The sequence below is a fragment of the Myotis myotis genome, unplaced genomic scaffold (assembly GCF_014108235.1).
Source record: "Myotis myotis isolate mMyoMyo1 unplaced genomic scaffold, mMyoMyo1.p scaffold_m19_p_6, whole genome shotgun sequence".
Lineage (NCBI taxonomy): Eukaryota > Metazoa > Chordata > Mammalia > Chiroptera > Vespertilionidae > Myotis > Myotis myotis.
The window spans coordinates 15,087,521-15,103,384 of NW_023416368.1; the positions used below are offsets into that span (position 1 = coordinate 15,087,521).

Sequence of the window (15,864 nt, forward strand, 5' to 3'; positions counted from 1 at the left end):
CCTGTGCCCACTTGGAAAATAGAATTCCCAGAAGTGGTTTGTGTGGTCACGGGGCCTGCTTTGGGGAGGCCTCAGAACTTGGTGATTTAGCCTCTAAACTTAGTCTTTCATCCTCTCCACCCATGAGAGTTGCTGTCATTGAGAATTTAACCATACAGATCTTTTTTTTTTTTTTTTTTTTTTTTTTTTTTTTTTTTTAGTAAAAATTAGTCTGTTGTGCTGTCAGGAGACTAATGCTATTCTTTAGCAGCGTTAAGTCAGAAAGTCTATCCATGATGCATGTACCTTAGGAGAACCATTTGTCAGTCTTAGGAGGGTGAAACAGAGGTATCAACGACATCTCTTCCAAACTGAAAAGAACCCAAAGTAGCACTAATGAGAAGTTAGTCATCTTCAAATATGAAACATGCCATTCTTAAAAGTGGCTGGCATAACTTTGGCTAAGCCTTTCTCCTACCCCCTATACCAGTGATGGCAAACCTATGACACATGTGTCAGAAGTGACACACAAATTCATTTTTTTGGTTGATTTTTCTTTGTTAAATGGCATTTAAATATATAAAATAAATATCAAAAATATAAGTCTTTGTTTTACTATGGTTGCAAATATCAAAAAATTTCTATATGTGACACGGCACCAGAGTTAAGTTAGGGTTTTTCAAAATGCTGACATGCCAAGCTCAAAAGGTTTGCCATCACTGCCCTATACCTACTGCCCGTGATATTTCATATAGGCACTAGGGATGAGAAGTGAAAGATCACAGCATGAAAGTGGAGGCTGGTTTATTTCTTTGGGTCACATTAGTGGATTAACAGAGTGTTTGCTCAGAGATCAACGGGAATAGCCGCATTTCCCTTCACCTCCTCGACAGTGTGACTCGTGTTCCCTACTTCCTTCTTTGTCCTCTACATTTAGAGAACATATTATACCAGCATGGTGGTTGTTTTCTGATACAGTTTCTAAATCCTTCTCTATTGTTTGAAGGGGTGATGGTGGTGGTGGTGGTGGTGGGGTGGCTCACTTCAAACAGGAATCTGAAAGTCTTTGGGTTGATAATTTAGTGACAGATCCATTCCCTTTAGCTCTTGAGAGTTGACATAGGCATTACTGGAATAAATTTACTACAGCACTTTTAAACAGAGATTTGGTAAAATAAGTTAAAAGTAAAGTAAAATGCTGGGTACCACTTCTCAATACATGATCCTTTTTATGTGACATAAAGACTCTCTGTGCACCTGGGTTAGGTGGGTAGGTGCAAGCCTTTTCCTCGCTGAAGGTCAGAACCAGTGTCAAATTTACAGCAAACCCACTTATGATGCTTGCTGATCCCTTTGGTTTTTATCGTCACAGTAGGTTTAACCTGACCAAGAAGTAATTACACCATTATTTTTTATGTGGTGCTTTATTACTTGCTTTTCAAAATTGGTTTCCAGAATCTCATGAGCTAATAGCAACAAATGTGCGATTGTAATGCTCACTCTGTCAGGAGATATGGGGTTATTGCGGAAGTGGCCACGTACCCATTGCCCACACAATGACTGTTACTCCAAAACAAGTGAATTGCTTAACTAAACAGCTATTGATTGCAAGTCATCAGGGACCAATCATAAGACCACCAACATCCAAAGGAGATAATTACATTCTGATTATATATACGAATGTATTTTGTCAATATTATGTGACAGGGAGGCCCAGTCTTGCACGGCTCACAAGTCCAAATCTAGAGTGGGTTAGAAGCAGTAGAACCTCATTGGGGTGCCTCAAGTGGTCAACAAAGTTCCATACACTTCTTGAAAGAGAGGTGTCAAGACTGGGAACAGAAATAACCAAGAGCCATGGAAAATCCCCTCATCCTCACTCTTCCAACTCGAACAGGAATTGATCAAATCTAAAGGTGAACTTGGCATCAGCTTTTGTCTCAGGGCTCCTAGAGTTCTACACTTTTCCTTGGGACTAAGTTGAGTCTGATTTAGGACTGTGTGTTTCATATACTTCTTGTTATTAGCTAAGCTTCAGTTGGGCAAACCGGTTTGCCAATAACCCTTACTCACTTGGTGTGTTCAGAGCTCTGTAGGGGGGTTACTGAGTGAGACAAGACAACCGGATTCTCGGGGTTAAAGCATTCATGAGTCTTCTGCAATTGCTGACACCTACATTAATGCTCTTGGAATGGTCTACTTTGGAAGCTTCTCTTCAGACCTCTGCTGGTTGATTACCTAGCTACACTAGGTGGTGTGAACAGCCCCTCTTGTTTTAAGCTCCCCATTTAATTTCAGTGACCTTATTCCCTCCTGGTATTCTTTCTAGTTTTTTGACCTGCCTTTGTCCTTTTGGTCTCAAATCTTTCTCTATACCTTAACTATCAATGTTCCCCATAGTACTGTCTGTCCTGGGTTCTCTTCTCACACCAGTGGTATCTTGGCATTGCCCTTAACACTAACTTCATCCTTGGTCCTTTTCCTCAGTTTGGGTTCTTTATCTCCAAACATTTTTACATGGATGTACTATTGCATTTAAAATTCAGTATGTCTGAAATTGAACTCATGACTTTTCCCTTCTATATATAGTTTTCTACTTGTATCCTTTATCCTGCTAAATGGCCTATCCATTCATTCAGCTAAATTAGAAGTATCAGAATCTTTCTCTATTCTTTCTAACCCCTCACATCTAACATGCCATTGAAGTCATATATGTTCTATTCTAAAATATTTCTAAAATCTCCCTTTTCCTCTATGAGCACCTTATCATCAGTTGGTTTTTCATTTTCCATTTGGATTATTGCAATAGTACTGACTTTAAATTCCATCTTGTATTTGACTCTTATGGCTATGTCTTTGAACCATAGATCTGATTATGCCTCTCCTATGACATGGAGAACCTTAAAAAGCTCCTTGTTGCCAACAAGATAGGGTTCTTATCAAGGCACCTAAGGCCAATACTGTCACTCATGGTTACTCTTCAACACTCTACACTCAGTAAGCTATGCTCTCCCCAAACTGGAATATCCAACATTATTTGAACACATCACGTCCTTTTATGTCTGGGACTTCGCTCCTGCTGCTTGCCCCTTTGGCCTGCAATGCTTTCCACACCCTTTTCAAGAGAACAATCCTATTTATCCTCACATGTCCAGCTGAAATATGACCTTTTTTGGTAAATGTTTCCCTAACTCTACTATAAAGAATTATCTTTCCTTCTATAGTGAAGTATACTATCAGGACATCAGTAATGCTGCTATTTGTATCTTTTTGATTAGCTTACAGGCCTGTCTCCCCGCTGGATTATGCACTTCTCAAGGGTATATCACAGGAGAGTTTTTCAAATGGAATCATCTCCAGCTGGGGATGCACAGGAATCTAGACCTGTGTTGTACTTCTTTTTCTTTTTTCATCTTCTTAAGGATACAGCCTTGTATACAGCAAGCATCCACTTTTATTGAATTAAACAATGTAAAGAAGTAACCCCATATTAATTAGGTGTCTCCTATCTACTTTTCTTCCCATTTTATATTGTTTTAACAAAATTATATTGCTTTATATTGCTTTATATTGTTTTAACAAAATGTGTATTGTTTTAAAACAATTGTGTCCTATTACAAATAGAGCTCTATTTCAAGGTAATATGTGAGGCCCAGAAGTGGTGGAATTCTTTGAACAGTAGTTTCAAATTAGTGTAAGTGGGAGAGGAAAGGCTGAGCCCCAAAGACAAATGAAATATACTTGGTGTTCTCCTAGAATCCTAAATGCTCCTATTGAATTTATCACAGTGTTTTAGAAGTCTGCTTATGGCTTTCTGCTCCTCTAGACTCTGGAGTTCCTTAAAAGTAGGAACTATAAAGTATGTATAATCAATCCTGTATGCCCCACATCAGCCCATCTCTAATACATGGCAGGTATTGTTAATAATAACAACTGCCTGTTGAGTATTTGTTGTATGCTCAGCACTGTGCAAATAGTACCCCATCATATCTGCTTTACAGAGAAGGAGGAATTAAAGAATGTGACTTTTCAAAAGGCACATAGCTGATCAGTATTGTAACCTACATGCAAACCGGGCTGTTCTTACTCTAAAAGCGTTAGAACAAAGGGAAGAAGAGTGTCTTAGAGAAATGGAAGTCAAATTAGGAACTGGAGTAGGAGAGCAAGGTTTTCATAGCCCATAAATTAAGGCCAAATTGCAGATAGAGGAGTATATGAGGATCTAGAAAAGCATTAGAAAAGTTGTGTAAGCCGGAATTATTAGAGACCTACTCTGGAGGCTTCTTGATTGTCCTAACTTGGTTTTTCTAGCAAAGAGGTTAAGAGCAGGCATACTGCCTACTTTGAATCTTTGGCCTTTACTCATTAGCTCTGTGGATTTAGGCAAATATTTAACTCCTCTCAGTTGCACTTTTCCTTCTCTGAATAATGGGAATGTCAATAGTACTTCCTTTTAGGGTCGTGATAAAGGTTAGATGGGTTAATCCATGTGAAGTTCTTTGCACGTAGTAAGTTGTTAGGAAGTGCTAGCTGCTGCTGTTATAATAATTATTAATAGAAGAAAAGACACAATGAATAAATACAATGGATCCTGTAGCATCTTAGCACTTAACTAATTCTATGCCTCTGAGTGGACCTATGTTCCCTAAATTTACAGACCAAGGTGTCCCTGCCAACCTACAGTGGAGCCATGAGATGTTTTAAATTCAAGGGAAACGAGTGATACTTTAAGTCTGTCAGATACCACACAGACTACTAGTTTAAACTAGTTCCTATCTCCACACTAGATTTTACTGTATACTGATGCTGTCATAGCTCAGCAAAGCTGAATTTTCAGCTGTTACTGCTATCAAAAGGAAGTATCTTGTGAAAACCAATGCGGTATAACAGAAAAGAGGGTGGCGATGTTCAATCTTATTCCAAGGTTTGGGAAGTTGGGCAGTGCCCAACAGGAGTGCACACTCCATTAGTAAGTTGTTTTTATTTTAGAATGAAATAAAAATTATATATATATCCCTATATATATATATATATATATTCCAATTCCAAGCTGTTTGGAACATAAGTAATTAGCAAAACAGAACCTCTTGGTATATTTCTTTTGGCTTAGAGGCACTGCTAATAGATTGCTGAGATGCTCAAGGCACTGTGGACAGAGAAAGTTTGAGAAGCCCTGGCGTAGACAATGAATTAAATTATAATCAACATGTGTGTTAAAGCTAAAAGGAGAGGGTCCCACACTCTAATGTTCAGGTAGAGGAGGCTTTCTGGCTGAGTCTAAGGTTAATGATACATAGCGATAATAATCACTTAGGGTCAATACTGAAGAAGGCTGACTTCATTTATTTTATATCAAGATGCTATTTAGGTTGGAGTTCAGGCTGATAAAAATGCCGAGGCTTATCTGCAAGCCACTGTAGCTCTCTCCACCGCCTTGTTATAAGTTCTCCTTGGCTCCACTAACGTATTACTAAATAATCACTTCATCCCCCAATTATCTGCAAGTTATAAGCACTTTACTGTCTTATTAGTAGAATTAATAATGGGTTATTTGGAGTCCCTTTTGTTTATCTTTTCTTGGAAGTTGTCCCTCCTCCCCACCTGATGGTCTGTGGAGCTGCTGTATATAACTTCATTATCCAACTCTTCTGAAACTGGTCCACTGGCTTCGACAGCATGACTCTGAACAGTGGGAGAAGTGTTTCAAGGTGTCTCATAAACTGTGATATTAACAATCACAAGTAGGACCTCAGCCCAGAACTCTGCGCCTGGTTAGCACGAGGCTTGGAGAAGGGTTTCTTCGCTTCCGAGCCCGACTCGGTGCCGTTCCCCGCTGAGAGCCGTGAGTTGCTGGGTAGTATGCTCCAGGGGAGTAATAAGTATTGTTGTTTAGCAATTGTGTTGTTGAAATTCAGCTCCACTATGTCTGACAGTATTTATCTAAAATACTTTCCCTGGTGCGTGTTCAAGTTCCAGTAAACCGTGTCTTATTGTGCGACCTTTTCATTTTCCAGTGAAAAGGGATCAGCTCGTCAGATAAAAGCTACAAGCCGAGTACAGGAAAAATGCGTGCTCAGAAAATCCAAGCATGATTGAAAACAAGATGTGTTAAATCAATGCGGTTTATCGCCTGCCTATTCCCGGCAATTGCTGTTCTAAGCTCATTCTGAACACACACGGGATGATAAAAGTACGGTGTCAAGCACTCGCTGGGGTGGGAACACAAGAAAACATGTTTATCAGACAGGCTGGGTGATTTTACCCCCTTGACAACAGTTATTGTCAAAAACTCTTTGGGTAGAAATCTGAAGAACAATTATAGAAGGAATATTACTCTTGTTAAAGCAGAAGATATGCCAGTAGGGAAGAAAATTATGGATTTATCCTTACACGTTAAGAAAGAAAAAACAGAGTGTGGAGGTTGTCAATAGTCAAACACTATCATCCATTACACAGCAAAAGTCACCCTCTTCTTGTTCAAATATGATCCAAAATTTTAATTTTTTAATTTTTATTTTTGTTAATCCTCACCCGAGGATATTTTTCCATTGATTTCTAGGGAGAGTGGGAGAGAGAGGGAAAGCCAGAGATAAACATCGATGTGAGAGAAATACATTGGTTGCCTCCTGCAGGAGCCGGGACCAGGGCCCAGGCTGGGAGGAGCCTGCAACTGAGGTATGTGCCCTTGACCGGAATTGAACCTGGGACCCTTTGGTCCGCAGGCTAATGCTCTATCCACTGAGCCAGACTGGCTAGGGTGGATCCAAAATCTTTTAAACAATCCAAAATGTAAAAGATTGAAAGCAAAAAAAAAGAGAAGACCTTATAAAGACCTTCAAGCTTCAGTTTGCATGAGGGATTTAATTTTAATTTTAAACTTGCATCAGATTTGGAAATCTAAATCAAGGCTCCTGGAGGGCCATACCATTCAGAGCACATCATACTCAGTAACAGGGGCCACTTTCTCATCGACTTGATTACAGTTAGAGAGCAGTAACTTTTCCCTAATTATGGTTCCTCCCCCGATTCCCGTGTTAGATGGAGTGGGACCCTCCAGGGCAAGGAAGGGGTTTCTTTACCCAGAGGTGCTCTCTGTCTGCCCATGACTTCTCAACAAGAATCTTTTAGAAAATACCAACTGGGTGTGGCATGAGATAAGTTGATTTAATGTATATCGAGAGCATTTTGTGCCTCTTTCCCGGAAGACTAATAGACTTTTGAGAGTTCAACTTAGACCTAGGAGAACTTGATGAGACAGCAAACGCAGTTTCTCCGTCATTTGTGGGGCAAGTTCAAAATAGCAAAACGGCCTCCCCAAAAGGTTTTGTTAGTTGACATGCCGAGCTGTAAGTAAAGAAATCAGACCCAGCGACCTGTATGGAGTCAGGAGTCTGGGAACAGAATTCCTCCTCGTGCTGGATTTCTGTTTCGCAGCTGTTTAGTAAAAAGGGAACAGTTTAATCAATTTGGGAGCAGGTCTTATCAATATGCTGCAAATGGAGATTCATCAATATTTTTTTAAATGTAGTCATCTTGGAATGGTAAATAAAACACATCTGTTCTGATTTATGCAGCTAGACCTTTCTGTGCCTCAGTTTCTCACCTTCCAACTAGAGATACTAATTTTTGACATTCATATTAAGAGAATATTGAAGGAATCAACGAGAGAGTATCTAATAGAGCACTTTGCTATCCCTGGGAAAAGGGTCTTAGATGACCTCATAGTGTGTTGAAAATTGACAACTCTAGAAGTAGTCATTCATCCTTAACATCCATTAAAAATCTTCTGAGGTCCTTATAACTTAGAGACTTGAGTTCAGGTTACAGAAATCTTAAAAACTAGTACTCTTTCATCAGTGAAAAATTTTTTGGGAAAATACAAATCCCCTTAACACAGGATTTGTTACATAAATTATGGCCATCCATATAATACAATATGCTACAACCATTAAAAAGAATGAGGCAGATATAAATCTATATATAATCCAGATATAAAACAGTATTGTGAAAATGTCTGCAAACATTCATACTAATCTATATATGAGTGGGACTATTAGGGGGCTCTTTCTCCTTTTTCATGTTTCTTTTGTATTTTTATACGCTAAAATATATTTCTTTTAAATTTAGAAAAGCAGTAAAGCTATTTCCATTTTGAAAAAACAAAAGAAAGTCCCTCTTAATTCTTCCTTCCTGCTCTTGATTGCTTTTGCTCCTGGAAGAGTTATTCATTTCCAAGCATTCGCAAGCTCTTTGCCTTCCAAGTGACAGTCCTCGGGGTCTAGCATTTCTTTCTCCAAATGTCTCCCCAGTTTGTCCTCTCAGGCTCTCATCCACTTCCCAGATCCCTCTCTCTCTCTTCATTCTTTACTTTTCCTGCTCTGGCTCCACGCTTTGTCAAGAGGACGCAGCCACACAAGCCAACTGATTGTACTTTCGGCCGAAAGAGGTATTCCTTCTTTTACTTGAATTTTGAATCTCATAGTTGTTGCCACACATCAAGGGTTTTGAAGACGACTACAAATCCGAAGTCAGAGCAAGTTCAAAGCCAGTTTGGAAATGTTCCTTTGGCTCCTACATCGGTAAATTCTGCCCACGTTGGCTCCATCCTGACGCCCTTCTGCTTCCCTTACAGCTTTCTGGGAGCCTCTTCCCAAAGCTCTCCTGGGTCGCGCCGCTCCTGAGGCAGGGCGCCAGGCTGGAAAAGCATGTCCCACCGAAAACGAAAACGGGGCTTCACTCACAAGGGATCTGGTTTAGGTTTCTGAGGGAGTGCATCCCCTCCACGGGAGAGACAACGCTGAGAACCATTCCTGCCCTAAACCTAGGCAATGGCATGTTCAAATGCCTGGAATGTAGCCGATCTCTTCAGGAACCAGATTTCTGGCTCTTGTTTAGGTTTCTGGTTGGTGTTTTTTTTCGGTGTCTATATTATAGTCAGTCTTCAAGATAGGTTCAGGAAGATAACTTGCTGTTTTATTGTTTACCTCTGGTTGTTAATTTAGTGATGGGAGGGGGAGGGGGGAATGGGTCCATTATGGAACAAAAAAGTTCAGCTTAACTCGTGTGCAATAGCTCTCATGCCCAGAAAGGATCTGCCTTGAAGGGGACCGCTCTATTGTTAACCCCTCCTGTGCAAATAGAGAGAAGCCAGTCACCAGGGAAGGTTGGGGACCCAGGTGCTGGTTTTATCATTGCCTCTGCTCTGAGGTTTTATTTATTATTTGGCATAGAGTCTTAGATATTTGCTTGGGCATTAAATGGCAATGGAATATAAATATGACCTTCCTAATAATATCTGCATTTCTTTTTATTTCCAGTCAAAATGACATCATGTCACACAACCATTAAAAAAAGGAAATTAAACCCCCAGAAATATGTTTAAACACGGCAGTGAGACGCTGAGCTATAAAAGCAGGGAAATCTCTGACGCTGGACGGGCACCCAGCACCACCACCACTCCCCCCCCCCCCCCCCCCGCTTGTGCTGGGAACACAGCCCTAACCCGCCTCCCATTGTTTCCAGGAATAAGTGGTCAAGAAGTTAGGGAGAACAGAGCAGGGGTTTCTCCAAACCTCCGACAAGAGACAAATCAGCTTTCATAGCTGAGAATGTATCCGTCTTGACAACGCGATTTTAATTTGCAAATAAATCCCCTTAAAGAGAATGTTCTTTATTTGATGTGTTTGTGAAGTGGATTTGAAAAAAAAAAAAAAAAGATTCAAGGCATGAAAAGGCCCCAATCCGCACATATATTTAGTTAGGATTTGCTCATTATCAGCTGTGAATGGATTTGGTAATCTTGTCATTAGCGTGAGTGCATAAAACCTATACACAGGATTGTGAATTTTATTTGCCTAGAGCATGACATGCTGCGTGAACACTTAGACATTGTGAATAGTAGTTTTGTGGGACCAGGGCTGTTCTGATTTGACCAGGACCTCAGGGAAGCTCGGAGAAGGGCTCTGTGTAGACGGGTTCTGCATAGTTACTGGCTTCCTTTCAGGGAGTCTGAGATGGTGAGACTGGGAAGGAACCCAAAGCCATTTATAAGCAGTCCCAGCACATGGCCAGGTGGAGTGGTTTGATTCCTCTTTCTTTCTTTCTTTCTTTCTTTTTTTTTTATCATTTCATTAACTTTTACTTTTTGAAAACAAATGACTTCGATAAAGCTGGAATGCCAGCCCTATGCATATATCCAGTGCTTCCAACGAATATCAGGTCCCAATATCATGTCATAGCTGTGAGTGGGAGGACCCTTCTGTAATCTCCACTGAGATATCTGCCCTGAAAACTCGCTTTCCGATGTAGAGACAGTTGATCTTTCTTTCATGCATTGATAGGGAGAGATACTGGAGCCTATGTACACAGCTCCATGAGGTCCTCCTCAGCTTATTCAGTTAATCCCTCTCTTCCTCTAACTTTGAACGGGCCAGTGGAAGACATGGGGGTAGGGGAGGTGGAGGAGGGTCAAGGAGGGAAAATGGTGATGGAAGGAGACTTGTCTTGGGGTGGTGAACACACACTACCATGTACAGATGATATGTTGGAAAAAACTCACACAAACTAAACCAAACCAAAAAAACAAACACACACAGATGTCTGTGACTCCCCAATAGCCTGATCACTCTTTAAATCCACGTGTCACTGTGAAGTGTGGCCCTAGTGAAGGCTATGCCAGATCCAGAAGCAGAGGTGGGAACCCCCGTCAACCCTCAGGGAGGCAGGAGAATGGATTCTGGATGGGGAGGGCAACCTCCTTGAGAGCTGGTGCTGCATCCCAGCTCTGCCATCAAACTTGTTCACCTGTCTTTTTTTTTTTTTTTTTTGTCAGATTAAATATACCTCTCAGAACGTTTACTTCTAAAGGCATATGGTATTGTGACACAAAACAGTCCATTCCTACAAATGCCATCTGAACACTTGGTAGGCACCAGACATGATGATTGAATCAGTAGAAAAATTATTATCTTGCAGAATTTTTTAAATGCCCACCTTGGTCCCATTTTATTCTGCTCATTTAAAAATGGAGGTCTTTCTTGTTTGGGACTAGGGAATTTTTCTAAACCTCTGAAACCTCCCTTATTCTGTTACTATCCCTTCCTGGTTTAGGGTGATACCCTGTCAAATGCTATTCAGGGAGTGTGGCCTCCGTGTTGTGAAGCAGGACTGCATACACTGCCCTGAGCATTGCATTCCTTTTGCAGTTTACAGCTTCATCCATGTGTTGTTGTTTTTTTTAACCTAAAATGCTCATGCTTCTTTATTTGAGGTTAATTATGCCAGATTAAGTTTTTTTTTCTTTCTCTACTGGATTCTCAGATTTGCCCCAAGTTTTAGGGGGAAAAAATTGACTAGCCCCCTTTCTGCTGGTGTCCCCTGAGCCCTGTGCTTGAATACAATGAGGTCACTTTGTTGAAGGATTAACTTTATATTACATTCTTGCAGGGTAGATGTATGTCCCTAAGGTACAACTACCCCCACGGATGAAATAAATATACCATTCTTTATGATTCCTCCCCGTTACCTTCTCTGTTGATTTTCAGAGAGTTTATGAATAGTCACATATTTATACAACTGGCCAAAAGTATACTACTTATTTTTCTTATGGTCTGTAATAACCTATGTAAGGTTATTAAAGGGTCTACAGACCCCTTTTAAGGCATAGTTTCTTATGTCATTACTTTATACAAGCAGGTCAAATTCCATCTCGGCAATAATCTCTTGCTCTTAACCTTTTTCTTTGATTATAAAAGTAATATATGTTCATTGTGGAAAATGTAGAGAATGCAGAGCAGAAAGAGAAGAGAAGCATTTTAAGACCCTCTTTTGGGCGGTTTATACACAGACCACAGACGCATTTTCTTCATTCTCTGTATGTTTGTTTTTTAAAAAAGGAACCATTTAGACATATGCTCCTATAAGCTGCCTTTTAGCTTAGCCATATATTATGCTAGTAAATATTTCCCCCACTTATGGCATTGCTTTTGAGAACTGCATCATATTCCAGAGACATTGAATCTGTTTTTCTGGTGTTTTCTTTGTGTGTTTGTTTTGTTTTAAAAATCTTTATCAGATGTTTGCTCTCACTCAGTAATTGGTTTAAATTTTTCTCTAGTCAGTACAATCAGAGAAATCATCAGACACCTTTGCATTTAAGACAAGCTTTGTCTTGCGTATCTGTAGTGTTATCTTTGTGCTCAGCACCGGGACAATTGCACTGTAATGTTCAATTCCTAAATTGAGGGCGGATTAACATATTTAAAGATACGAGCACAGAGCAAGTCATAAAGGCATGAGAAATAAAAGCCTTTGTCTTACCGGCTGAAACATCTCTTCCAACATAGTATACTTCCATAGAATAGATGCTTACTTTTCTTTGAATAATGAGTTTAATATATCTAATTCAATTACTCTTTGTGTCAGCCGAATGACTTCTCCTCAGCTCTTTAGCTATTCATTCTGATATTTGAATCGGTTCTTTTAATTGCAGATATTAAGTGTCCGTCTTTCTGCTGTGTGTTGGCCATATGGCCAGAGAAACACAGCCGGACTCCCCTCCCACACGTCAGGCAGTCATTCAATTAGTAACCACAGTTCCTTGCCACAGTAGGAACTAATTCATTTCTCAGACAACTGAAGGGGTGGGTCAACACTTCTAATTTTATTGTTGGTTTGGTCTGAAAAATAAAACCAAAAATTGGAATGTTCAGGATGCTAAATTATGTCTTCAGATATTAAAATGATGCATTTAATTGTCTAAAGCTCTTTTTATGGTCAAACTTCTTTGCTGGTAATTAGCATGATGGGTGGGGGAGGGATGTGATGTATAACTTAAACCTAGGTGCTCATTCCTGTCGCCCTCATGCATTTCTTGATTAAATCTCATGTATTTTACGAGTAACAGCTTCCCTGCATAAAGAGCCCTATGGCTTTTTCTCTACAAGTCTAATTTGAAAAAAAAAGAAGAAGAAGAAGAAATTCTTCTCAAGGGTTTAGAAAGCAATCATAAAAAATGAGAGGAATAATAAATATTGTGCCTTAACTCATATGCTAGCATAGAGAGAGAGACGTGGTACACCTGGGTGTAATTTCAGTTAATTTCCACAAGAGACAGGTTGAAAGTTTACTGTTTGGAAGGGGAGGGAGGCATAGCTAAATCTCATATTTGCAAAAATGATTACATTATCTGAAATGAAAATGCTACTCTATTAACAAACTTCAATAAGCATTGCATTTGGGAAAAAATCTTTTAAATAAAAAGTTACCTGAGTTCACTTTAACTTAAAATATACAAGTGAGGAAAAAGTACTTACTCTGATTTATGTGTCTTTTGGAGGTGTAATTATTGGCTTTTTACTCACCTATGGAAAACAATGTACTTTTGTAAATGGATTTCTGGCCACTTTATGCAGCCTTTTTTTCCCCCCGTATTTTTTTTTTTTTTTTTTTTTTTTTTTTGTTACATAAAAAGTAAGCACTGTCAATCAAGGAATTTTAAGGTTTATTTCCTCTTTAGAAATGATTGATAGCCTTTTAGATTTACCAGTTGACAAGTTAAAGGGTTCTATTGGTATAATTATGTACTAAATTCACAGTCTTTCAATTTAAATGTCCTTTTAAAACCACAAGATTATCATACCTGTATTTTGAAAAGTGGGCCAGTCAGTTTGGGTTGGTATACAAATTGCTTCCATTAGCCTTGGGACCTATTTGAATTTAATACAGTTTTTTAAAGTTAGTAGTAGTATGAATCCTACTTTTAAAATTTAGGTTAATGGAAATTCATTTTAAGTAAAGCACGCGGCAACTTGTTTTTTAATGTATAGCTAAACCGCAGAAGTGCAAAGACTGTCTTTTTATTCAGTATGGGAGAAACTCTGTGGTTGAATACTTGGGTTACACAAAAAAGAAGAAGGAAAGGACCTCCCCACCCGCCCCTTACTTAGAAGATCTGAGGGCTACGGATAGAGAGAGGATGGAGCTGCCATCTCTCCCTTGTCCCAAGAAGAAGGCTGAAGATATTTCACATCCTGGGGAGGAAATTTCAGAGTTCACTTTGTATTGTGTTTAATTTCAGGGTGCTTTGAAGAGGGTGTAGTCAATATGAGCACAGCAAGGCCCATTGTCTCCAGATATTGTTACAGTTTTGCTCTTCAGTCTATTAAACCATCATGGAGATCTGGCTGCTCTAAGCCAGTGCTCGCAGAGGCTGGCTTTTTCCTGAGATAATATTGATGTTGGTGACTAGTCTGGCATTGTAGGTGGGAGGGTGTAGTATCAAGGTCATTGCAATGCCTTGCTCTGTGCCCCTCCCTGCACTCTTGCAGGCTTCATTGCCACAGAAGGCACTGAGATGCTGTGTCAGCTGAGGTTCACTAGAGATTTTGCAATGAAGCAAGTACTTTGAACTCTCCTGCTTTTTAGAATCTGTAGACATCCTAGGACAGGCCCTTGAGCATTTTGACCTCAGCTTCTGACTAAAATGAACCCTAAAACTTCATTCAATACCATTTGACTTTCTATTTTCAATAATGTAAGGAATATAAAATTTGGCCGGAAGAACAGAGTTCTTCCCTATGCTACGAAGGGGTCTTTTGAGGGAGTCCCGCCCTACCATGGTCAATAGCAGAAGTAGATGGTGGTAATGTTCAGTAGAGGAAACATTCATCTAGTCGTTTCCTAATCTAATTCAAGGGTTATCAATGAAGCTTTGGACTTCCTGGTTATTTCTGGTTATTTTCACATCATCAGTGTTGCAAATCATGTTCTTGTTCCTGAAATGGTCCTAATTGTGTGACTTCTTCATTGTAGCGCTCAACGAACCCACCATCGATTATGGTTTCCAGAGGTTACAGAAGGTCATTCCCCGGCACCCTGGAGACCCTGAGCGTTTGCCAAAGGTCAGTACTCTCCTTCTTTGAGTTATGGGCTCTGGAAACTTGGACTTGGGTGATTGGCAGGAAACTTTGCCATTGATAAAAATCAGTTCGTAGATAAGCAACTCAGTATTTTTTTGGCTTTGTGTGTTCGGTGCTATAGGTAAATAAGCACTTATGTGCCCGGTAATACAGTACTTCTTTTTACATATGCTATGTTATTTCTTCCTCTCAAAACCCTCTGAGATTGGTCCTGCTACCATCTCCATTTTGGGGAAGAAAATTATCAAGCTAAGAGAGGTTAAACCATTTGCCCAAGGTCACAAAGTATGTAAATTGCTAAACTGAGATTCAAATCAATACTATCTGGGTCCAAAGTTCAAGCTGTTGTTAATCACTGCATCACTCCAGCTCTTCAGAGGAAAAAGAACACTGCTTTCCTACCTGCATGGAAATTCATACTCATCCCTGTTGAGGGGAGAACAAAGGAAAACATATTGGTAGATCTTGCAGTTAGACAAATAAGACAGGACCTCTTTCCTCTAGAGGCATTCCACCTAACTGGGAGATAAGGTGAGAAATTAAACAAGAACTCAAGCCAGAGTAACACATGGCATACAGCAATACGTCATTAATCCCCAATGATGGAAAAAGAAAATTCACATTTACTGACTCCTGTTCTGAACCTGTTGTCTGTGTTGGGAATATCCCCATCTCTGTACCCAAGGAACTCGGAACCTGTGTGGGAGAGATCACTCTACCCAACACCATACGTGACAGGAAGAACGGGTACGCTTAACAAAAGTGCAGCCAAAGTTCTCTGAGGACTCAGAGGAGAGAACAGTTAAATGCTAAGGAAGTTTGAAGGACAGAATGAATTGAGCTACCATTCACTGTTTACTGACAGCCAAATGGAATTTCATTCGCGGCACCAGTGAAAACTATTATAAATTAAATGAGCAGATGAGAGGTCTTCTCTTTGCTACAGTACGTCTATAGATAGGTCTGT

At 39.8% G+C, this 15,864-nt stretch overlaps 1 protein-coding gene across 10 annotated transcripts in view; it reads left to right on the top strand.

The window, feature by feature from the left end:
- Positions 1-15,864, top strand: part of EBF1 (EBF transcription factor 1) — a 391,060-nt gene that overhangs the window by 340,935 nt on the left and 34,261 nt on the right. For all 10 annotated transcript variants that reach the window (XR_004968347.1, XR_004968348.1, XM_036314278.1 and 7 more), the window contains exon 11: positions 14,791-14,879. Coding sequence is in view for 8 of the 10 variants with exons in the window: in XM_036314278.1 (XP_036170171.1) it covers positions 14,791-14,879 (89 nt within the window). In the remaining 2 variants the exon portion in view is untranslated. The remainder of the gene's footprint in view (positions 1-14,790; positions 14,880-15,864) is intronic.